At 36.6% G+C, this 25641-nt stretch overlaps 3 protein-coding genes across 4 annotated transcripts; 1 reads left to right on the top strand and 2 right to left on the bottom strand.

Annotated features, from left to right (window-relative positions):
• The first annotated feature begins 1210 nt into the window (after window positions 1–1210).
• Window positions 1211–2604, top strand: Prosalpha2 (proteasome alpha2 subunit). The gene is made up of 6 exons (XM_089867612.1): window positions 1211–1420; window positions 1514–1590; window positions 1738–1867; window positions 1942–2064; window positions 2145–2226; window positions 2284–2604. The coding sequence occupies exons 1-6, from the start codon at window positions 1380–1382 to the stop codon at window positions 2530–2532; spliced, it is 702 nt and encodes a 233-aa protein (XP_089723738.1). The 5' UTR covers window positions 1211–1379; the 3' UTR covers window positions 2533–2604.
• A 13-nt stretch (window positions 2605–2617) lies between these two features.
• LOC149691972 (methyltransferase-like protein 25B) lies at window positions 2618–6291 on the bottom strand. 2 transcript variants are annotated; one of them, XM_089867610.1, is made up of 11 exons: window positions 6193–6291; window positions 5895–6070; window positions 5745–5810; window positions 5070–5312; window positions 4767–4869; window positions 4176–4328; window positions 3975–4109; window positions 3695–3919; window positions 3513–3632; window positions 3377–3447; window positions 2618–2796 (listed from the first exon to the last, which is right to left on the bottom strand). In XM_089867610.1, the coding sequence occupies exons 2-11, from the start codon at window positions 6048–6050 to the stop codon at window positions 2632–2634; spliced, it is 1437 nt and encodes a 478-aa protein (XP_089723736.1). In that variant the 5' UTR covers window positions 6051–6070; window positions 6193–6291; the 3' UTR covers window positions 2618–2631. The 2 variants fall into 2 exon arrangements, with proteins under 2 accessions (XP_089723736.1, XP_089723737.1); XM_089867611.1 differs by having other exon boundaries at window positions 3695–3898.
• Window positions 6142–13684, bottom strand: LOC149691971 (endoplasmic reticulum aminopeptidase 1-like). Its single transcript, XM_089867609.1, has 17 exons — window positions 13501–13684; window positions 13389–13436; window positions 13000–13266; window positions 12525–12933; window positions 12253–12300; window positions 10817–11093; window positions 10627–10747; window positions 10416–10570; window positions 9993–10106; window positions 9790–9924; window positions 9361–9492; window positions 9129–9297; window positions 8740–9055; window positions 8342–8668; window positions 8117–8284; window positions 7803–8025; window positions 6142–7669 (listed from the first exon to the last, which is right to left on the bottom strand). Exons 1-17 carry the CDS (start codon window positions 13538–13540, stop codon window positions 7526–7528), a joined length of 3093 nt encoding a protein of 1030 aa, XP_089723735.1. The 5' UTR covers window positions 13541–13684; the 3' UTR covers window positions 6142–7525.
• Between the last annotated feature and the right edge of the window lie 11957 nt (window positions 13685–25641).

The raw sequence follows: 25641 nt of genomic DNA, 5'->3' as shown, positions 1-25641 counted from the left end.
CTAATAATTTTTTGTCTTTTAAAAAAATTTTGTAATCATATTTAAATTTCAATTAAAGTTTCGAATTTCTATTGAATTCGCCTTCACATTATTTGAGTTTCCAAATAAGTTAGGGCTATTGTAATTAGTATTTCATGAAATACAAAACCGAGGGGGCAGACACTTGAGAACTCAGGTGTACAATATGACTTGAACTCACTGTACTGTCAAAGCTGAACTCTGAGTTCCGAAGGATTTGAACTCAATGCACTGTCAAAGCTGAACTCTTTTGAACTCAGGTGTACACAGAGATCTAGAGTGTCTACCCCCTCGTACAAAACATCAGCACGTTCCTCCATTCCGTAACTTTGAAAATCACGCCAATCACTTATTTTGATAGAATTCATAGATGGCGCTAAATGCTGACCTCAGTGTCAAAAGAATCAGGGGGTATTAATTTATTAGACGTTTAAAAGACAGTTCGATACATAATGAAAGAATGGCAGAGAAAGACTTAAAATCTTTGCTGTTTTGGTTATTTAACTGCGTTTACATCTCTTTTACTTTCGTTAAGCAATAGTAATTAAGTGACTTCAATGATCGAAATGTCCCGTTAAGCCTTGGCCCCCTCTCAAACCTTCCTAAGTTCCTAGTCTGTTTAGGGTAAACGTCTATGGGGTAAACAGTTTACCCTCATTTGTTAGCCAAGCCAATCGAAGTGAAGAATTTCAGCTAGCAAACTACATTCTTGCTCCACGTGCTGCGCGACGTACGTGGTCGTAAATGACCAAGGCTTAGGTTTCTAGCCGCGAAATTCGAGTTTAAACGCTTCGAATGTTTCGATAACGATTGCAATGAAACTAATGGACGGAAAATTATGAATTTAGTTTCAAAAGATAGCTCTTACTTGATTTTATAATATATGTAAAAATTAGATTCCTAAAATATCTAAAAAATATAGAAAAAATCCGATAAAAAAGTGCAGTTTTAAGGCATAGTTTCCCCATAGTTTGTCCCGGATGCGAGCGCCCCCTACCCGAGAATTGCCGCACTAGCGGGATTTCGCTACTTTTCCATTAGCATAGGGCGCCCACGAAATCGGACGGCCTTGCAGGCGACGGAGGAGATGATCTAGATAGGCCGTGCTCAGGGCAGCCTGAGAGAAAATGTGAACTTAGTGCTTATTTCCGGACCTGCCTTTTAAATTACAAACCGGAAATTACGAGGCCAGGCAGCGCCGGAGCAGGGCCCCAGCGTGAATAGTCAGAATTTGGAAGACAGTGACAGAGTTAAAGGGACGATTGTTTTCTCCAAAAATTATAATTAAAATTAGTAAATTTATAAATTAATAATCTTAGGTGATTATTCTACTTGAAAATCATTCAATAAATTTATGAAATATGTCGAACGAACGATATAGTTTTTCTTTGACAACATTTAGGTATGTGCCCCTGTACATAAAGACCTCCAGTATCCTATTGTCAATCATTGTCAAATTTAATATATTGTAAAATATTTATAAATTTTGATATAGTCCTTCTGGAAAACTTGTCCAAATTGAGTATGCCTTAGCAGCTGTTGCAGCTGGAGCTCCTTCAGTAGGAATTAAAGGTAAAAGCCTACAAATCAATAGAGTAGTGGCACTCCATGTTAACTACCCATAGAGCTTAATACAGTCAAAGGCAAGTAGGTGCCATTACTCTATAAGCCTACCAACCAACATTACTATAATTCTTCGTTACATACATACACACTCAGCTTCAAATGGAGTTGTGCTGGCTACTGAAAAAAAGCACAAGTCAATATTATACGAGGAGAATATCCACAAAGTTGAGATGATAACTGACCACATAGGGATGGTTTATAGTGGAATGGGTCCAGACTATAGGTTAGATTAGAAGTAGAACAACACCCTAGGTTGTAATTATCACCCGTCACTAACGAGATTTCTAATAAATACAGACTGTTAGTTGGAAGAGCGAGAAAATTGGCTCAACAATACGCATTAATGTATGGAGAACCAATTCCAACTGTTCAATTGGTCCAAAAAGTGGCTTACATTATGCAGGAATATACCCAATCCGGGTACTATAATAGTTAAATTGTTTTATTGTAATTAAGGATAATTAATATTAATAACCCTTTCGTTCTTAAAAAAAAATTAGCGGTGTGAGACCCTTTGGAGTTTCATTACTGATTGCTGGTTGGGATGAGGGCAGACCTTATTTATTCCAATGTGATCCCTCAGTAAGATATACCAAACAACGCTTTTAATTAAGCGGTATTAATTGCTTTCTTCATTAGGGAGCCTATTTTGCCTGGAAAGCAACTGCCATGGGCAAGAATTACATCAATGGTAAAACCTTCTTGGAAAAACGTTACAGCGAAGAATTAGAACTGGAAGATGCAGTCCATACTGCTATATTAACTCTGAAAGAAGGATTTGAAGGAGGGATGACCCCAGAGAATATAGAAATAGGCATCAGTAATGAAAACGGCTTCAAGAGATTGTTGCCATCGGAAGTCAAGGATTATTTGGCTAACATTGGTTAAATTTGTTTTTGTATTAATGTAAATTGTATTCTGGGTGGGTACTTTGGTTGGAGGAAAATAAAGAACCGTTTTTCAATAACAACATATCAAAATATTTATTTAAACTCTTGACCCTTTATAGGAGATAATTGCCAAATTTCTCGGACTCTCCCGGTCACTTATGAAATTTTTTATATAAGAGTCAAATTCATTTTCTTTTAAATATCGACATCTGTCCATTATTATTAAAGATTCCCAAACTGGTTGAAGTAAAACTTGTAAAAGCTAAAAATTAAAGCCATTAGATTATTTTAAAACCAAGGAAACTTTGACATTTGCGTGTAATGTACCATTTTTCCAGTGGTGTGCGAGTCCCGTTTTTTCGGTTTCGAGCCGAGTCCGAGTATCAAAACTAATTTCTTATCGAGTATCGAGCCGAGTATCAAAAATACTTTCTAGTATCGAGTATTTAAATAGGTCAAATTTTGGTTCTTTCGAGTAATTATCGAGTCTCAAATATTGACTTGTCGAGTAGCAATTTTGTAAATTTCTTGAAAATAACGAACGAAGATGTTCAATTATCTAATATCTTACTAGTTCAAAAAGATTGCTAGTGATCAATTAAACATTGAACAGGTGATTTTCAAAATAAATGCTCATGAGCTCATCGTCTGCTATAGTTATAAGCCTTGGATTCGAGTATTTGTCGAGTATTTAAGATGTTAAAAAGCTACTCGAATCTTTCTCGAGTATCTCAATGTGTTGTTATCGAGTATCGAGTCGAGTACTCGGCTCGATACTCGAACCGAGTACTCGAACTTAACGAGTACTCGCACACCCCTGCATTTTTCATCTGTTTACTTACAGTAAATACCTCCAACAATGGGAATAGATGTTCATTTTTCTTCATTAATTCTTCAATTAGATGTTCGTGTCCTGAAACAAAAAAATCTGTGTAATTTGCACATATGACTACACTATAAAATATGTGTGAAATTTACCATCCAATAAATTAGGTTGATTACTTAAAGCTTTGGTATAATAAGTTTTAAATGATTTATACGCTGATTTTGGCATTCTTCTTAAGGGTTTTTGCCATTGATTTTGTTCAGGAATAGAAGCTAGTTATTATAATTCCCAAAAATGTTAAAATTAATATAACAAAACCTGGTACAAAACTAACCCAAAAAGGCCTCCAAAATTCCTCTATAAGCCAAATGTTTAATATGCTCATCATGATCTTCCATGCTCTTTTCCCGCCAACGGGATTTTGTTTCTTGAGAAGCTAATCTCAATCCATAAACAATACTCTCATCATTTTCTTCGTTAATCTTAATTACCGATTTCAAACTGTTACTAGATGGAAAGTTTAAACGACTTTCTTTATCTAAAGACATTATAAATAATTCTTCAATGATTGATTAGTTGATTACTAATTATTTTGTTGAATTAGGCATACTAACTATAAAACTTATGGTAACAACATCCCACGCAAACCACAGCTTTAAACTGGGTATTATTAACAAATAATTCAAGAATTAAAGGAGTTAGTGGTCCACACGCGTGAAGACTAACTAAAACCCAGCCATTATTTAAATCTGAAACTTATAAATTATTAGAGTTGCATTTGCTTATAAGCCTAATCAAACTAATTTAAATATTACTAGGAATAGTGGATGGCTTGTTTATAGAACAATTGCAAGGTATAGGTATATTTGTGTCACTTAAAATATTCAAAAGTTCTTCCGGAGAAGTTTGATTATTTGCATCTTCTGAGAGACAATAAGCTTTGGACTGCACATTTTCACAAGAAATAACTAACAATAACAAAGTGTATGAATTAAAATTGTAAATTTTCAAAATTAAAGGGGTCCACAACCACAAGTCGCTTGCCGGGGGGTAAAATCATTTTACCCACCCGCCATAGAACTATCTCAGTCGTGACGTCAGTGCCTAGGTAAAACGTCACGGGTTTAGCTTTGGTTCTATGGGTAAATAGCATTGGTGACGTCACACTAAGGCTTCTAAGATAGCTCTATTGCCGGACCCCTGGCGGATTTTCCGACAACTAAAGGTAGAATTCATAAACGTAGGACGCAACGCAATGTAGTACAGGGGAAGGCAGGGCGTCGTGCGCAAACGTCTGCTTTTTGCGCACGATGCCCTGCCTTCCCCTGTACTACATTGCGTTGCGTCCGACGTTTATGAATTCCACCTTAAAACGTAAATTTCAAAGAAACCATGATTTTTCCTACTTTTATCTTGTCTAGATATTGCTTTTTCACAATGCGCACTATCTCCTTCAATTCCCAATACATAATAACCAAAATTTAAATGTAATACTTGTCCGAGATAACCCTAATAGATCAAATTAAATAAAAAATTAGGCCTATTAAATTCTATAGAGTGCTGTCAGAAGCTGTTTTCCCATAAAGAAAAAACGGTAACTGTCATGGCCGCCCATTGCTAAAGGCAGACTCGTGACGTTTAACCTTGGATCTGACGTCACAACTGACAGCACTCTATTATATCATCGCTTGCTTTCCTTTAACACTAACCAATCCTGATCCAATATCTAACACAGCCGAACATCCAGTAACTTTACAAACTTGGTCAATTTCCTTAGCTAATTGAGTAACTTCAATTAATTTTTTGGGACTCATTCCGCGTTTGAGTAAAGGGGGAACTGAAATCTCAGTAAGATTATTCTGCTGTAAGTTTGTTACAGTATCTTGAAATCGAAACGCCCCAAACTCTATGGCATTAGTTAAAAATAATTTTAAACTATCAGGCCATGAATCCTACGTGAAAAATTAAATAACATAAAAAGTTAAATCCCATGTACAATTGTACATGTAGACGTTTAGCAAGAAGTGATATCTAGTTTACTAGGGAGAAGGTATAAATTTGTCACATTTATAATCTAGCTTTATCTCTAATCCAAACGTAGGTCGGAAGTTAATCCCCGCCTCTAAACTACAACAACCAGCAACTCACTGGTTCTCGAAAACTCACGTCAGACGGTCAGAGCGACGCGAATGACGAAAATTACGTATTTACCGACTGAGGAGAGGCAGCGAAATAGCCCGGCCTCCTTTTACGTCCCCTATTGTATTTTGAAAGGGGGACTGGGACTATGGCACGCGAATAATTAGGAATCTTATACCTTCTCCCTAATAAACTAGATATCGCTTCTTGCGTTTAGTCTTTAGTGAGATTTAAATAATCTTCACTTTGCAAAATCCATATGGAATTTCATTTAGTTCCCTATTAGAAAGTTGCGTTAACACGTCACACCACTATAAACAAAATAAATTAGTATCTAATATATTCCTTAATAAAAACATTGCAAAGGCTTAAGAATTTAATATAAACCAATATACTTCTTTAGGAATATGACTAAAACTATCAACGCAAAATATTTTAGTCATATTAACATCGTATATCCATCGAAACTCTTTAAGAAAATCGAGTATACGTTTGAAATACGCGCATATATCCTTGTCATTTTGCGTAAAACTGCTCAAAGCTCCATCCATTACACAAACCTGCCGCTTTACTTGAAGAAGAATGAATTTATGAATTAGTTTTAAAGATATTAAAAGATAGAGAAAAGAAAGAGATAAAAGATAAGACAGAAAAAAGGTGACGAGAGATTGTATTGACAATGATATTACATACAAATTCTCAACTTTACAGTGAAAATATATTAAAAACGCGCTTCCATTATCCATATATGGGTAGAAATAAAGCTCAATAAAAATTGAGCGCATTTTTTTTTTATCTCCGTCACATGTAGGAATTAACAAACGACTTTATTTTTACGTTAATTAATTTCTTTCTTAATTAATTAATTAAATTGGATATTTTTTATTATACAATATAAACGGATCTCTGTAATTAATTAATATATATTAAGTTATTATTATAATAAACTCTTTCACAAATTAATTTTAGAAAGAATAAAAAAAAAATCCTATTCTTAATTAATATTGTTAATTAATCACAAATAACTAAGTGGTAAAAATCTAATCTACGTTAATTTATAAATTTGTAATTTCTCTGTTTAAACAATCCATTCAACAACGGGGGGATGTACAATATATAACAATATATAACGCGTAATATCTGTACAGCTAGGCTTCTTCGTTTTTTTTTATTTCATTTATTGTAAAAGCAGTCAAAATAAAAAATTTCACGGTGAAACAATGCATGCTCAATTTAATTTAGGGTATACTTTTTTTTTTTGGCACGCAAAACGTTTAAATTAAATTCATTTAAACGTTGGGTTTGGGAGATCTTTAAATAGGTTGAAGAAAAAAATTTAAAAAAACCCCAACCAACAAAGGGGGGGGGTGAGAACGTGTTCTTAGAAGTAGATTATCATCAGACTTAGAAATAAGGATAGTTTTTAAACTAGTCCTTGGGACCAGTGACCCCCCCTAGTGTCCTAAATAATAAACTGGTCTCCGGAGTGGTCCCAGCCTTTGTTCTCCCATAGATTTGCAATTAATAAACTGGTCCCGAGGACGTACCAGTAACCCCCATGCACTTTTTGAATTAAAAAACTAGTCCAAGCAATTAATAAACTGGTTTTGGACCAGTGGACGTGTGCTATTTCTAAGTCTGATTATCATATCTACGTCATAATCTGCCTCTAAGACACCGGTACACCGGTAATGGCCATTCAGCGCATTTTCACTCTTATAGTTAAAATGAGATGTGTTGTACTTAATTCGTTAGTTTGATACACATTTGAAGATGGGAAAATTGTTTGTGTGTTTGTTTGAGATGGCAAATATAATATATTAAATTATATATATATTATTTTTTTTTTTGTTTAAATAATTATAATAATACCTTTTACTGTCCATTTTTCTTTTCTTTTTTTAAATAAAGGGAAGGGGTTATTCTAAGGGTCCTGATCAGTCTTACTCTTATTTAATTTAATTAATTTATACTCACGTTTTTTTTTTTAAATAAATTAACCCAATCAGTTAATTAATTACCATTTTTAATTTACGTGTTTCTTCAGCCATGCAATCAAATCATCCTCAATTTCATCATTCCAATAAATGTTTGCCCTAATTCTTTCCAGTGATTGTTTAACCGAGGATGCACCTGTACCTGTTTGAACGCTAGAGAAAAATGACTCCACCTACGCAAGAAATGAAAAAAAACACACAAGAAAAACCAAAAAACAATTAGTTAAAAAAATTAGTTAAAGAAGGATCGAACAGGATGAAGCAACACGTTAATTGTTAACGATAACAGATCAGTATTAAGTATACCTCCTTATAATCAAACTCGGTGCTAAAATGGGAGACAGATTCTGATATTATAACATCGAGAGAGAAAGAGAGTTCTCCAAACATGTTAAGCAACTGTGACCAATGACTACGAACAAATCTCCAGGTAAGTAAACGTCCAATAGGATTTCGAGCCGCGACAGTTATGACTGAAGTGACGTCTTGAGGACGGACCTTGTCTTTGTCCAAAGAGTAATCCAGGTACCTTTTTTTGATTTTTCAAAGTTAACTTTTTTGTTAATTAACTTACAATATCAATTAATCAATATTTTCTTTGTTAAAAATATGAAACTAACTGAGATAGTTGCCAAATATCATCGGTGTTTCCCAAAGCGGTAAGCAACAAATGTTTGTCAGAAGGAACGGTAGAGTGCAAGTATTTATCCCAGCAAAACTCCCAATCTTCTTCATCACCGTGTTTCACACCAGCCATGTAGATGACACTTCTGAGATTGGGTGACAAACTACAATAGAGAAAAATATTAAAATTTTCCATAGAACAAAGTATAATTGCGTCTTACTGAGCTCCTCCTTCTTTCCAGGCTTCAAATAATTCAGTAGCCTTCTTAATTGAATCTTCATGACCATATTTGACAGCGGTGGCCAAAACGGAAGCTCTCAGTTTCCTTTCCAAATGCGATCCTTCATCTTCCCAACCAACTAATTCAATCAAAGGTTTCAGTAACTCTAAAACATATTCCTGGTAATCGGGATACGCCGCGCTTTCTTGCAACAATGAATCCAAAGTATCGAAATGAATCAAAGCAGTTTCCCAAGGGACATAATCTCGCTCTTTTTCCAAATAATCCACCAAATCAAAAGCCACGGAAGAGTTAAGAAGTCCTACACTATAGATCAAAAGTACAGCTTCAATATATATCTTCATGACTTATAACCTTTATAATAATTTTAAGCTTACTGTGATAAAACCATGGCATCATCGATCAAACTTGCCCTATCAGCTGGTGATAAGGTTTTGTGGTTTTCGTGTAAAAGTTCAATGAGTTTCCTCCAGTTCTCTTTATCATACATGACTCGATAGAACCCAGTCTGATTTACATTGACTTTGATCCAATCAACAGCCTCGCCAAGAGGAAACTCTCCATCAGTCATGTTCAGCCAAACTAGTTCAGGATCATTGGGCTCTTCATCGGTAATGTAAGTGACAGGAACGTACCATTTGTAACCAAATGGGGAAATATCATCTTCGTCAGCTTCATCATCTTCCTCTCCATCTAAAAAAACGAAAACATATAACAATCATATCATATCATACAACAGTAGCTCTCAGAGTATTCGTTACATTACCATTATCGGTATCACTATCACTATCATCATTTGGTGTCAATAAGAATCTTTCTTGGGTGATGGACATTTTCCTCCAGCTGTGTTTAACTCGAAGTAAAGGAAATCCTTTCTGTTGTGTCCAGGTGTTCATGATCTCCGCAACATCCAAATGTGCCGATTTAGGTGTCACCTGAAATACGTTTTTGAGTTTTCATTTCAACCTAGTATTAATTAAGTTGAGACGCGGTCCTACTTGAGTAAAAGCATCCCATAAGTCTTTGGTTTCGGCATTATCAAAACGATATTTGTTCAGGTAGAAAGTCAATCCTTCCCTTAGAGTTTCAAGTCCTAAGAATTCCTCCAACATTTGAATGATGGCAGATCCCTGGTTTCAAAGAATAATTAGTTTTAAAGGTGGTTATATAGGAACATTCAATTAGCCTTATTCCTGATCAGCGCCACCTACTCATAGCGGCGACTTTGAGAACTACTGTAAGCGGCAAGCCAATCAGATGTCGCTAAAATCTGGTGACGTCACTGACTGGCACTCTCGGGTCTTACCAAAAATGACGTCACCAGATTTTAGCGATATCTGATTGGCTTGCCGCTTACAGTAGTTCTCAAAGTCACCGCTATGGGTAGATGGCGCTGATCAGGAATAAGGCTAATTAAACAAACAAACCTTTTTGTATGAAATGGCGTCAAATATGGCTTCAATTTCAGTTGGATTGTTGACATCTGCTAAGATGGGATGAGTGCTTTCCAAGCTGTCAAGTGCCAAAGCGTCTTGGGTAGTTACCAGAGTAAATTGATCCATCTGAATTGAAACACAACTCAAAAAATCTACTATTTCCCCTCAATTTAAAATACTATCACTCAAGATACCATTTTCCATTCCGGTCTAATATGATTTGTGCCCAAGTTTTCGACAAAACTAGCGAATCCTTCATTTAGCCAGAGATCGTTCCACCATTCCATCGTGACTAGATTTCCAAACCACTATGTAAAAGAGTTCCGAATTCAAAAGGAGCGCTTTACAAGTACCAATTAGCCTTATTCATGATCAGCGCCACCTACCCATAGCGGCGACTTTGAGAACTACTGTAAACGGCAAGCCAATCAGATGTCGCTAAAATCTGGTGACGTCATTTTTGGTAAGACCCCGAGTGTTTCCGTCAGTGACGTCACCAGATTTTAGCGGCATCTGATTGGCTTGCCGTTTACAGTAGTTCTCAAAGTCGCCGCTATGGGTAGGTGGCGCTGATCATGAATAAGGGCTAATTAACCAATTTCATCGTGATATTAAACCTGATGAGCCAATTCATGAGCGACAATTGTAGCGATATTTTCTTCGTTAGTTATTGAGGATTCATTTTCATTGAAGAGAACCGCAGTTGTTCTGAATGTAATTAAACCCCAATTTTCCATTGCACCGGGTCCAAAATCAGGTACAGCGATTAAATCTACAACCCAATACCTTTAACACCTCATTACCATAAATAATTAAGCGCTTATATACCTAATTTTTTCAAGGGATATTCAATATTGAAAAAGTTATGAAAATGATCCAAAACTTCAACAGCAGTTGTCAGTGCAAATTTCGTTTGATCGAGCATTTCCTCGGGGGCTAAAACTCTCACCTATTCATGTATTCATGAAAAATAACTATTCCAAACAAAGCTACAAAAATACCACAAGGTTTTCTTTACCTTAACACCATTTTCAGTCATTTGTTCTACAGATTTGAAATCACAAACAACAAAAGCGACTAAATAAGTGCTCATGCGAACTGAAGTCTCAAAACTGGAAATGAACAGGTCAGTTTTTCCATATTCATCTTCTTCGATCAAAGGAGTGTTAAAGTAAGCATTGTGATAGCGACTGTGAACTATATCCAACTCAAAGGTAGCCTTGAATGATGGTTCATCAAAACACGGGAAAGCCGTTCGAGCGGCTGTGGCTTCAAAATGTGTTGTAGCCAAGAACCTAAAGAAATAACGGAAAACTTTATAGAGTTAGAAAATATCAATTGTTATAATTGGTTAGCCTTCAAAACAAAAGTTCATTAGTTATAAACGAGTTAAAATTAGTTGATTATTTAAAATAAAGCAAAAACATACATTTTTTACTGTGTAGTACAGTTAGATCTACACATGCACTAAAGTTGCAGGCAGTTTCCTACAGTTCAAAGAATAATAAGAAATAAGCGTTATTAAAGTTTTTACTCAACAACTCTCATTAAATAGTTGAAAAAAATTAAGCAAATTGGCCTTATTCCTGATCAACGCCACCGAGGCGTAGCGGCGTCTTTTGGAACTATAATAATACGGTAGCCAATTACAGGTGGCGCTGGAGTCGATGGACTCTGATGGAGATCCGTTATTTTCTATGTTTTGATTATTACCGCTTCAACTTCAAAAAACATGTTTTAACTAATTATTATTAACCGAATAATCTCCAAATAGACCAAAATCGAATGAAAACTTACTCCGAAAGTCTTATTTCATAATATTAGACAGAATAAGAAAGGTAAAATCAACTTTTAATACTTTTGATACCATATCGCTTGTTAAGCCTTGGCCTTGATTCAGAAAGATCAACAAAACATAGAAAATAAAGAGTCCATCGACTCCACCGCCACCTGTAATTGGCTACCGTATTATTATAGTTCCAAAAGACGCCGCTACGCCTCAGTGGCGTTGATCAGGAATAAAGCCAATTATAGGAAAGAAAATAAAAACACCTTTAAGTGTTGTAATTTTGTAATTATTCTTATAATTTGTTCTAACTACCCTGACTCTTACATTAGAAAATTCAAATTGTAGCAAAAACGCCAGGAAATGATTAGGTAATTAAAAAAAAAATTCAGATATGAAGGCAGCAAAACAAGTATTTATTGATTGTTGGAATGGATATTAAGTTCTTGAATATCACCTCATCTTGCTATCTTTATACATGCGTAGCGTATTACACGTAAGTTAGCTATATAGTATTCCCATTATAGAAGTGGCATAATTTTTCTTCATACTAGAGTTAAGGGTTTCTTAGGGTTAAATGTTATTACTGGATGATTTTTAGTCGAAGGCAGAGTATTTTAGTAATATACGGGGCCATAACATAAAAAACTGTTCAATGTTTCGCTTGCCTTTCGGCCCCGAATTCATCCAGATAGAGGCTCGGCACCTCACCAAACCTACGTAAACGTAACAAAACAAAAAAGGTTTTCTTGAAGGTGACAACAAAACTTAGGAGAAGAAAAAGGTATTGTGATTGTCGAATTTCCTGGCCAAAAAAATGGCTAACTTCAAAAATCTAATGGTACAGTAACTATAATACTTTTCCCACCATTTCGGAGTTGTAAGCCTAAACCTTAACGAAAACCAAAAAATTGTGCCAATGACAACCATTTATATTCACCTCTTTTCACCATCGTGAGTTGAATAAGAACTGATGTAGAACCCTTCCAATTTTTCCTCCAGTATTTTAGAAAACTCTATTTCTATCGTATAGTTTACACCCGCGTCTAAACTTTCTTTAAACTCGACGTAGAGTTGTTCGTGTGGAGGATACAACAAGTGTCGGAGAATTTCTACTTCTTCGGGATCTTTATCCTTATCATCGTCATCAGGAGCAAAAACTTCAACACTCTCAATTTCCAAATCTTTCGAATGGAGGACGATAAAGTCGGAATCTTTCAGCAGTCGGAAGGTGATGTTGACACTACCCTTATTGGTGAATGTCGTTAAATTGGGATGCATGAATAAGCTGTAGTGTAATGGGTCTATGAAATCCGGTAGTCTAATGCTTTCCCATGGAAAAACTTCACCTTTTTCGGTAAAGTTTTCGTATTACAAGCTGAAAATGAATAAGACTCAACGTCAGAAGACCTTACCGGTAATGGCAGTCGGTGGAAGAGGTGGTGTTGAAGCGTAGGGAAACGCTGTCGGACTCGCTTTATCATCGTCGTCATCATCGCCATTTAAATGGTTGCAATGTTGAAATGGTCGAGCAAAAGCCGCTATTAATGAAATTGCCACAAGGACTGTAAGAACTATCGCAGTAACGCAGAGGGTTTGGCCCTTCGAGCACACCAAAGGTCGAACATTCTCCATGCTGCTGGAATTTCGAACAAGGAGGGTCTGTTTCTTCGCACTACCACCTGTGAACGAAATGTTACACCCAACTGAAATTATTCAATTTTAAACTAAAATATAAGTTACCCCCTTTCAATTAAAATACATCTCACTATATCATTATCGGGAGAAATACAATTTCACAAACCTGGAGGATTTATAGGGATTATAACTCTCTGATTTTTGGCACTACCACCTATCAAAATGAAATATTATACAAGCTGCATAGGGAAAATACTGCTGAATATTTTCTTTAATACCTAAAATAGGATTTCGCTGATTTATTTTTAAAAATAGCATTTTTTTAGTTTTTTTTTTTTTAAACTTTCTTTAAACCTTATGAGCGATTTAATAAATATAACCGATACAACATTAGCATTTTCAAACTAATAATCGGCTGGTAACCCAAAAGGGGGAAGATATTTTAAGCAAATACAAATCTATAATTATCTCTCTAAAGCTACAAAAGTAAAACAGATGGCCTAGACTAAAAGAGGCTTCTTGCTCATACGTAACTACTAGTCATTCCCATTTTGAAACTTTTGGAAGATGGTTATACCCTGGTTTTTGCTCAATTTTTAAGATATAGTGGATTAAATATTCAAAAATAATTTTCGGACCAGTATAATAGATAAAGTACCACAAAACAAGGTAATATAAAACCAAATTTTTTACCTACAATTTAGGAAAGCATTTTCAAGCTCGCAAATAGAATGCTTCCTGTTGAGGCATAGGACAGGAGAGAGCGAAGCTTAGATAGAATTCCACGATGGAAAAAGAAAGGGGAGGCGATACAGGGGTTGGAGTGTCTAAATTTGAAGGAGTCCTAACTCTTTGGATTAGGGCCAAGTAATTTTTGCAGAACTTGGGAGGCCTATTTCAGTTGTTCCTCATACCAAATGATAAAGGTACAGTACCGAGCGTCACCGAGACAGTTGGAAATTTACTATAATTGGTCTCCTAAGTAGCTGAAAGTCTGAAACGCCACAGCTACGAAGAAGTTCCCGACTATAACCAGTCTGATATTGATCGAGTGAATTTATTAAGGTAATTGATTTTGGAGTAAAACAAACTGGTTTATTTGTAAGTGTGGTTTATTTTATACACTATCAAGTCGAAATTTATTTAAATAACTGCACGTTTGGTAAGTGAAAAACTAAACAATTAAATTTGTAGTGTTGTCAAAGTTGATTAACAAACTTTCTCAAGAAGCAAGATTCCAAAGACCCAAACCAACAGGAATTAACACAATCATTCTAAATCAAATCAGTAATTTCAACAACTTCAATCCTAGCTGGCAGGAGCTACCAACTATACGCTTAATCACGCTTATTTCAAGATTATGAGATAAATAATAAAGGTATCCTGATTTGTAAACACTAACTAAAAGATTTAACATTACACAACTTGGACAAAATCAAGTGAAAAGAATACTGTCACTGTCTTTAACATCATAAAAGCAAGGAAGACATTTCAAATAAATTTTTCTCTTTTACTTTATAATTGTGTACAAAGATATTTGGAAGCAAATCGCAAATCCACAATACCATTGATCTCTATGCTCAATACCTTATATTTACATTGGCTACAATTTTGATAGGCAAAGGCTTAGTAGTAGGCAAATTTGATTAACTAAGGCTTAGTAGGAGGCAAATTTGATTAACTAAGGCTTAACTACTGTTGCACAGTTTCGGCCCTTGCGGGAGTTGCCGCACAGTGACATTTTCCATCCTTGTATAATAAAAATAATACTTAAAAACTTACCATTCAGAAAAGCTACATCATCAACTTCTACTTGCGGCATTTTGCAATCACAAACTGAACGAAACTTCAATGTACAATTAACGTTAAATTAAATTAACATCATAATTGCGCGGTTTACACCAAACCTCCGAAGTATGGAGGAAGTAAGCCAGAAAGGAGCATCTGTCACCATGGAGTAATATTAGAGGAGTCCTAGCCTTGTCCTCACCTTACTCATCTATATCACAGAACCATTTTGGTCATTCCTAGGCCACTCAAAGACTAATACCTAAATTTTAGGCAAAGCGGGGGCTCAACCTTTCATTTCTAATTAATGATACCCTCTGACAAATGACCAGTTTTTACCCGGGCTTTAGTTTACTGGCCACAAGTGGAGTTAAAACTTGCTTATTTCCCACCAACCTTTCCCTTTTCGTGATTGGTGGCCTCTGCTTTTAAATGCCGAAATCGCGATGTATAATAACGGAATTTATGATTGAACTTCACGGTAATGATATCTATAATAGTATGAATTTAAATGTTTTCTTTTTATATAAGGAAGTTGCTTCCAAGTTCTTTCATATGGAATAATAGAAAAGGCCTAATTCTATATAGGAACACAATATATGTACTATAATACATAACGATGACCTTTATTTACAAATCAGTGTTTTAATTTCAATGTTAAATGTCCGCAACTGGTTTGATTGTCGGTTCTTCAGCTTCAACGTTTATTATGTCGCGTTCGGTGTCGGTATGTCGCGATTTTGACACGTTTTCCGAATCCGCGTCGAAAGTGGATGCAGCGGCGCTTTGATGTAAACCTGCGAATTGTGAGTGAAGTCCAGCTGCAGCGAAGTAACTGGATCCCAGGAATGGACTGAAAGCGTGAGTACCATTTATACACGGGTGGCTCCATAAGCCCTGTCTTTGCGCTAGTTTTATTTTAGCTGTCATTTGCTTTTTCCATTTTGTTCTGTTATAAAATATCGTCTTTAATAATGGCATATACCATAAGTAACTCAGCAACAATAAGTATAAAACACTTTGCTGTATTAATTATTTTTGGTCATTTAAAATTTCTATTTAAATACCTAAGTATTTGCATCGCGACTTCTTGTCTATTCTTCCGCCCGACTTATTAGAGGTTAGTAATGAACCTAAGACAATCTAAGAAGGGACAACATGCATAAAACCACAGGGACCTTCAGCTGGGAATAGTGGCGCATTCCTGTAACCCTGCTTCTGGGGAGCTGAGTTAGAGGATCGTAATGCTAATCGAAAGGTTACATAAGACCAGTCACTCTCGGTGTGTTAATCCGCACCACTGTTATCTCTCCGAAGTTCATTACTTGAACTTCGAAACGGAAGGGAGACTCCTGATATATCGCGTAAAATTAATGAAGAATTGAGATTTCACGGGAAATGTGAATTTCGTTGGGTAATAAGGAACCCCTGGGTGTAGGGCATAGGTCCCGTTCATAAGAAAAACCTCCCCAAGTAGACCGGTGAAGGTGGTGACGGAAGAGGGTGGCAGTAAAGAGAGTGGTGGCAGTAACCTGGCGAGCGAGACTCTAACTTTTTTCTTACGGTGAAAAATTGAACAATATGAAACTTTTTCTATGTATAATGGGGTCTAGCAAGTGTTATACTTATTGTTGGTATATTATGGATATACGAAAGCTCTAGTTATAAAATAACTTAACGTACCTTCTATTTTGAAACCACGTTTTAATTTGAACTTCGGTTAAATTTAAAGCGGCCGATAACTCCATCCTTTTGCTAACACTCAAATACTTGTCAATCTGGATAAAATATTATATTATTTAAGACTAATTCTAGGCAATAACTTTACATAAGTTACGTGAGAACGGGGTATACATTTACTTTAAATTCGGCTTCCAATCTCTCTAGCTGTTTCGCACTGTAGGCTTGTCGTGGTTTTCTTTCAACCCCTGGTTTTCGAGGTCTTCTACCGCCACTTTTAACACCCGCTATGAAAAACAAATATATATTATTCAATAAACCATAAGTTCATAAGATATGTGCCATAAGTACGACCTAAATATAGTTCTTATATAACTCATGGTAACCAGTGACAAACTTATGGAACATATCTTATAAACTTATGTAAAATGGATGGTTAAACTTACCGGTTAGAGTAAGAAATGATGGTCGTCCCAACCACGGTCCTACTGTCGAATTCCCGTTATTACTGCCGAAAGTATTTTCACTGCTTGGTCTCGCGGGACAAGTTAAATGAGCTACTAAATGATGGGGACTCGAGGTTCCACCCGCTTCTCTCAATGCTTGAACGTTAGTTGATCCCAAATAGTACCCGCTGGAATTGATACTTCCGCTTATTGATACTCTAGCCGGGCTGTAGGACGCTACAACTCCCGGCAAAGGTTGAACTCGCGCGGCGGGGTGAAAGGTTAAAGGTGTCGGGCGAACGCATTGGGACGATGGAGGAGTGGGTGAATGTGTTGGAGAAATAGACGCAATTGTTCTCTCCGATTTAATTAGACCTATTGAAGAATGGTACGGACTTCTAGGACGAGCTGATGAGCTTGTTGGCGAGTTTTCACGGGAATGTACATGAACGTTGGGCTTAAAATTGGGATTAATACATAGAATAACTTCAAAACTTGGATTGTCATTTAGAAAATATCCAAGTTTTATTGAACTAAATGTTTAAAAAATATTTTTGAACGCTACGGTACCTTTTGTCCCAAAATACTGTCAATGGAAAACTTGTGTAAAGACGTGTTTTGCGTCATTCGGGGTTCGATATAGTGAGAAGGCGAGTTTTCTGAGATTTCATCATGTTCCGAGTAATATTCCGGCGATGATAAGTACTCCCGTTGGTGTTCCGGTATTGACATATTTATTTATTTTTTTAATTTCTGGGAAAAAAATGCAAAAAAAAGAATTAATTCTCTCTTAAATTTTGTACAACTATCTATTCGTCAGTTATTTTTCGTAATTAGTCAATGAAAGTTTAAGAAATATTAAAACATCCCTATAATATTGTAAATTGTTCGATCCTTAAGTGGAAAACTTGGTTCTAATTAAGAAAATATCATCGTAAAATACTTACAGTTGAAAGATAAGAATTGAAATGTCTTTGTAGAGAGCCAATGTTGCATGGTCCTGTTTATCCGGTAGTCAGGTTTATTTTGTCATCTCCATCCTTATCCGGATATCTTCCAGCCTCTTACAATCTTTTCTGCCCCCTCAACATCCCCTTAGGAGCACATATATATGGACAAAAAGTATATGAACTAAGGGGTAAAAAGGTTACCTTACGAGGGTTTTTCTATATAAGAAACATCGATTAAAGGAAGACGCTAACACATTTTCCCCGCGCTTTTAGCGAAACGCTTTAGGGAGGCGTAATTGCTCTTGCGCGCGCTACGCAATTTTTCACGCCCCTTTTTTCCATCCTGGATTCACGACGCCTGAGAGAGAGTTTTCTCCGCACGCTTTTCCTTCTTATCTTACGCTTTCCTGATGCTATAGCCGGTCGTCTTTTTCCTTTCTCCGATGTACGTACGCTCCGCCCATTTTGCCTGGAAAGTACCTTCCTACTGTACTTTCTTTAGGAAGCCGAAGGATGAGAAATTCCATTTCACCGGCAAAGTATCGACCACGCCCCCCTTTAGTCTTTTCAATAGATGGTGACGTCAAAAAGTGACGAGAAATCACGTTTTTATTTTTCTCTTTTCGAAAGTTGGAGAGGGCGGAGAAAACACTTCCTTCTTTTTTGGAAGCGTGCGGTCGTTTCTCCATTATCGGTTACTTCATTGTTTCACTCGAACCCTCGGCCGGAGCTCGGTGTTTTCAATTGTTTTTATTTATGTTGTTTATTTGGTAGTAATTTTCGGTTTACGTAGAACTATTAAGCGAGAGTCAGTGCACTTGATAATCAATTTTTAACTTTAATTTTCCATTAACATTCTACTTTTTAAAATGATAACCAGATATAATTGGATATTATACGCTACTACAATTAAGTTAATCAATAATTTATTAAACTTAATTAGTTTAATTATACGCGAAACCATTATCAAGAATCAATTTTCCAAAACAATAATATTATCCCAACTCTTTTTTTTTTCACCTTATAGACCAGGATTGAAACGAAAATAATTTTAAAATGTCTACTAAAACCATTTTATCCACTTTACAGAAATAATTTTTATAATATAAAGATGATGGTACCTTATACTAGACTACCGTCTTTCTAAGTCCTTTTAAAACTAAGTCTATTAAGGATGCTTTTTCGGTGGTCATGCGACTGGGAAAATATGAACGATGACCCTCCTTACTCTTTATAAGAATCACGCTGCTAAAATGCGCCGGGAACATTGAGAAAAAGTGGGCAATTTCTCTCGATAAAAAGGTGCAAATGGTTCAAAGCCTTTTGGCGAGCTATTAGGGTTGTAGTAAATTGCCTCTTTCTAAGAGCTCTTAGCGAAGTTTTTTTACCTTGCTTCACACCTTTTTTTTCTCTCTCTCCTTTTGTTCTTCCTCGTTTTATCGTGATATAAAAGTAAACCGCAAAATTATTGAGCATTTTTTTTCCTTTTTGCTTTGTCCCAAAAACTAACCTAAACTTTCGCCTAAATTGAAAATAAATTACATCTAATATATAGGCTAATAAGGTTTTGCAAAATGAACATTCAAAAATATTGGTTTAAAAATATGCTCAGCGGGTTAAACAATCTACAGGGGCTGGTAGAAAATACATTATAATTTTACCTCCTAAATGTTTGCTTCTCCCTGGACGTTGAAGTGCGGCGGGTTAAACATTTCTACAGGCGCAGGTAGAGAATACATGGGATGCTTAGCCCCTAAATGTTGGCACTCTTTCAATGACTTTTAGAAAATAAAAACATATTTTTCTGAAAAATACTAATATAAAATTCTTTCCTTTTAGTTCGAAAATTATATTGAAAAGAAAAGAATTGAAACTGAAAATAAAATGAAAATAATTTTCTTCCTCTTCCAAAATCTCTCTCTCTCTAACATTTTACAAGTTTTAAAGGAGGTCCGTTTTTCCTATCATCTAAAAAGCGTAGTCCGCCCATTTTAGCGCAATTTTTCTTTTATTCTGGCGTATGTAAGCTGTCAGGTGGCGACACTAAATATTGCCCAGGCTATTTCCCCCCTTTTTTTATCGCTCTGGAGCTGGGCCCTTAAAAGCCTCCTTAAGCAGTTACACACTTTCAAAAGAAGCGAGAGTAAAAATGTGGGTTGTTCTCGATTGTAGTACCCTGGACCCTTTTTTAGCCTATCTTCCAAAAACCCTATTTGAAGTAGCGCTCCGCCCCCCTCTTTGCTAGCAATTTACAACCGTGAATCTTTTTCTTGTTTCCCTGAGCTATAAGGCCTCTCTCTCTCACCTTCGGCGTTGGCGGAGCGCTTTTAAAGGGCCCTTTTATCGAAAGCTCGGCGGTGGTTATGGGCCCTCATTTACCTCTTCGCGGGTTAAGGGTGTAAATTGGCCTTCTTTCCTAACTCATCCACTTTCCTGTCTCGCGCCCTGTCTTTTCTCCTCAACCCTCTAACACTCGCTACTTATATACCTCCCCCAACTGTTCCTATCACCCAAATTTCCTCTTTTCTCTCTTAAATATCCGTTCTTACCTATCCAAGATCGGGATCTGTTCGCATACATCAACGAATATTTTTGATATTTTTCGCTAAATCACTTACCATTTAATTTGGCTCCATTGGTCTGTTGACGCTAAGTACCACAATACCAGATAGACATGGCTTAATGAAGCTAAAGGTTTCCATTAGGTCTTTGACATTGAAATATTAAGGCTAGGATAGGTTAAGATCAAATAAGTAGTCCAAGATAACCAAATAAAGCTGACTCGCATTATTAAAGGTGAAATAATGAAACTGGCTCGAATATCCTGATCATAACTATACTTATCCCTTGATCATTCATGATCTGTGCCTAAAAGAGCTGTTTTTCGAAATCATTTCAATTAACCGGTTGACAGTAGATGTTGTGTCCTGGAACGTCACTAATCCTAGACTTAGCGCAAACAGTGGTCTACCATTTTGATCCAACCCAAAATATTTCATTAATTTGGCAGGAATTGCAGCCACCGAACTAGACTCGCAACTTCAAATCCGAAACTTGTGGTTTTTAGGCCTGGGTAAGACAAGGGAGAGTTTATACAATTGGCGAAGTGGTTAAGGAGAGGTGGAAGTAAAATTTGTCGACGGCTGTAGTAATGGATGCTGCGAAAGTGGAAAAAAGATTCAGTGGGGAAGAATAGGGCCGCGGTTTAGAGATTAAGGGTGAGAGGAGGTCGTCAGTCTGTCCCCTTTTCCCGCCCTTATTTTACCACGTGATAGACGACCTGGCTACTCCGATGAGGCGGGAGGAGAGAAGGAAGATGGGACGGCGGGCCGGGGGACCCATCACCTTGCGCTCGGAACATACTCTTTCAGATAGGGAAGAAGAGCAGGTGACTCTTTCTCACGAAGCGAGCGGCAGAGTCCCATCTAGAAGCGGGTGATCGCCTATAGACACTACTCTATACCCAACTTTAGTTCTTTCTATCCCGTTCTCTCACTCTCTCTCGCTTTAAACAATACTAGAAGTACATTAATTGGAGCAATACAATGCCAAATATATGTATAAATGGTACCTAATTCACCTAATGTTCAAAGAGGTACCCCAACAAACGGTTTCACATGGGGACTGTGAATCATCTTTATACTTCGGTCTATGTACTTCTCGGGCTTTAGATTGGAAGGAGGTTGGCCGCTAATTAGAGCTCTTGGTTTTGGCGCTTAAAAGGGGCTCCTGGCGACCGTTGATGGAAGGTCACGTGACGGAGTGGTGAATTAGGAGAGCCCCGTTTAATAGGTGGGTGGACCCCGACCCCAATCATCATCCCCTTCCCGTTTATCGCCATGTTTTACCCAACTCTATTCTTCTTGATGAGCCCCGCGCGCTAGACCCGCGTGGTCTTCAACTATAGATTCGACCGGCGCCTGCATGGTATAGAAAACCGATACGTATGTTAACGAGTTTAGGGCGAAAGATTCGTTAATTGGCAGCCAAAGAGCTCTTTTAACACGCGAATTAACGAGGAAAATTGTTCCGTTGGGGGTTTTTTTTTAATCTCGTTTTAAGACTATTTGGTTTGTAAAGCGGACTTTAATGGACTTCCCCGAAACATTTTTATGGTAATTTTGTCGCTTCTAAAAATGTTCATAATCAATCTTTAATCTTTTGGTGAAAATCAAGCACGGCTTCTGGTGGAGTTTCTATTTGCAATTACAGGGCGCTACAATTAACACTCAAAATCAGGGTTTTAAATAGGAATCCACTAAACCAGTATAATAATCACAGGTTTTTTTCTTACGAAACGAATTACACTGTGAACACAAACGTATACAGGGTGTTTCTGATAACACAAAATCGTGCACCCAAAGAACATCCCCCTTAAATTATGGCAGGCTTATCAGAAACACCCTGTATACCCTAAAAATGGCGTTATAGGTTATCAGAAATCAATAATACCCCATCTTCTATTTATCCTTTTATTTAGTATTACGTTTGTATAGATGATGCGATATTAGTTTTGGTTCAGCACAATACAATCTATGGAGGTGCTTTTGGCGGGTTACGGCCGGCATTTTCCTCGCTTATTATCCCATAGAAATAAACTAAAAAGGGGTTCCTAGTTTTCGATATTCCACGAACAATACATTCGATAGCGAACTCCCGTTGTTTCAACTTTGTTTTCCGTCTATAGGGCCCCATCTATACCCGTTTTTCTTCTCATTCTTCTTGCCAAAGTTCCGATGTAAAGAATAATGAACCCTTTTCGATACCGAGTGATAGATTAGAACCGATTTTATTCGCTTTTGATAAAGGCTTTTGTATAAGGAGAAGAAATTGGTAGAAATTGATGAGATGTTGGTTTGGGTTTTTATCTATGATTATCGTAATTAAGCCTAAGACGCCATTTTATTTAGCTATATAATTAAATTGTACGGCTTTCTCAGTCATTAGCTATTAACATTCTAGCGTGAAAGGTAATTTACTATGCATATAGTGGTGTTTCTGAGATAGATCTGTGGTAGTAGGTACTTTAGGTAACGGTTTACGGCGTGCAGCGTGAATCAATCATATTGAACGAAACGTTCGATTTTTCTACCGTATTTTCACACCTTAGGTGGCTCCGTTGCCTGCTGTACAGGGTGGATAAGCTATTCGAACCCAACAACTACTTTAATGATTGTGTAGAGAAGTTTTGTGGTGAAAATTGAGGGTTTATCTTCATTAAGGAAATTTTCATGAATTATTTGAATTCATGAATACACAAACCTTAAAAAATGTTTCAATATTTTCATCCTTGCAGAGCGACCAATCTCCCTAAATTTCCTTTTTTTCCCTATATTTTTTTTAAGTCCTTCCTATTTTATCCTATAATTTCATGATAATTCCTATATTTTCCTATAATTTCAATTCGATATTTTTTATATAACCAGTTACTTAAAATTGAAATCGCAATAAACCACCTGAATAAATTGTAATATTGCCAGGCTGGTCTCGGACAGCTAAGTCACCCTGTATTGTAACTCTCTAAAACATTTCCTATATATTGTTAGGCGTTTTGATTGGTGTTTGGCCGCATTGCCACGAGTTATCTCCCTAAGTTATATTATGAAGATGTTTCCCAGAAAAACCTTTTGACAAATGACCTCAATTTTTCAACAATATTTTTCGATTATTTGAAATAAAATTGGGTAGTTCCTCCTTTGAATTTTCAAGCTTTTTAACTTGCATTTTGTAGTTACGAAGGATTGATTATATTGAGGAAAATTCAAAGATATCAAAGCCAGAATATTCTAAAATGTAAATCCAATCATTTGGTATAATTAGGAAAATAATTACGCATCTTACCCTCAAAGTATTTAATTGTCCGAAATCAATTCTTATGCGTTTACACATTTCCTTGATAGTTCAAGCTCTTCGTCAAACTGAACATTTGACAATTTAAAGCGCTACTACGTCTCCATCTCAATATTTAACTTAATTAAATTTAATTACTTAATTATTGTAATACCCCCATACTTGACTCGTATCCTAATCTGTATGGTACATTGTCCCTAGCTTGGCCCGGAAACTAAAAGATAACCCTTAATTTTTTCTAGATTTAAATCGTTTATATTTAGCATCATTTTAGTTTCACGTAATTCTAGGAATAATATAGTACTAATTGGTAAAATAGAGAACTCTATTACGCTGATTGCGAAACTGCGGAATAAAATATAAAAATACGAGCCCAAGATTGATGAAGATGCGTTTTTAAAACATTTTAGGATATGAAAATCGTACGTTTGCGTGTTTCTTTTCAAGTGAAGAGGAAAAGGAGATTAAAAAGAAGACGGACAAGTATTTCCAGGGGGGTTAAGGGGAATGAGGAGAAAGTAAAATTGGGATATAAGTGTGTAGGCAATTTCTTTTAAGACCTATCCGCCGCGGTTGTATACGCTAGATGCCTTAATCCACTCGAAACGCATTCATCCATCGTCTTCTCCGTTTCAAAAACGTTTGAAATTTGGAAACGCTTTTTAGGATAGCGTGCCTATACGTGCACGAAATAAACTTCTCTTTACTCGAATAGAGCCTATAATACGATTTTTAGTTCTTCGCCACCACTCCCCTTCCTTCGACCAATAAGACGAGTATTACCCAGCGCGAGTATCTTTATACTATCCTTATGATATAATGAAAATGTGTTCTCCTACGTCTAACATTGGCGTGGAACGAGTCTGTCCATCCAGGGGATCGGGTGTTCGGATAGAATATTGCCTTGAAGGAGAGAGGGATGGAGTGGTTTACGGAACCGAAGTCTTCCCAGCATCCTCAGCGTTTTGGTAGAGTCGTACAGTACGGAATCGTAAAGGACGCCCCCTCTGTCTTAAAAATAGAAGCTAGTTCTCATACAAATACAAGGACGCTACTTGGCACCACTTAACGATCGCCTACCGAAGTTTATGGATGTGCGCGAGGTACACTACACTGGGAGAGTTTCAGGTCTGTAGGTCGCCCGTCATCAATTCTACTCCATCTTACCTCTTTTCTCCCTGATTTACCTGTAGTTGTAAGTCTTATTTCTATGACCACTTTCCATCAATAGAATCAGAACAAGGACTCAGTATCGAAAAATAAAATGGCGTAATCCTTTTTGAACTTATCTCATGAGATCACTACGAAAGCGACGTCTTGTTTCGTCACCCGTAAGGATGATAGAGGCTGGGGATGCGGGATTTTTCTGACAGAGAGGGATTAGGCGAGATGTAAGAACCGTAAATCGCGTGTTGCTTTGCGGGTGCTCTGAAAAATCTCGTATCATAACTCACCAGGTAGCGAAAAATGCCCCTTTGTGATATCTCCATCGCCACTCCCCAACTTTTATTCTCATTCTATATGATTCTCATTTCCCTTCTTTTCCTCTTCCTCCCTTCATCTTCCTTCATCTCTGGTTGGAAGTAATCTTAAGTTTAGTTCTCTTAATAGTCTATTAGGGTATGCAAATTATTAAAATTATTTTCTATGTAATTTTGGTCTGTAAAATAGATAAATTGTAGGATATTTTATTAAATTTCAAGAA

Source organism: Phalangium opilio, unplaced genomic scaffold (genome assembly GCF_054372755.1).
Source record: "Phalangium opilio isolate 3A_F unplaced genomic scaffold, DU_Popi_V2 ptg000024l_1, whole genome shotgun sequence".
NCBI lineage: Eukaryota > Metazoa > Arthropoda > Arachnida > Opiliones > Phalangiidae > Phalangium > Phalangium opilio.
Note: the sequence above shows the minus strand (reverse complement) of the source record. Positions and strands in the feature narration are given on the sequence as shown.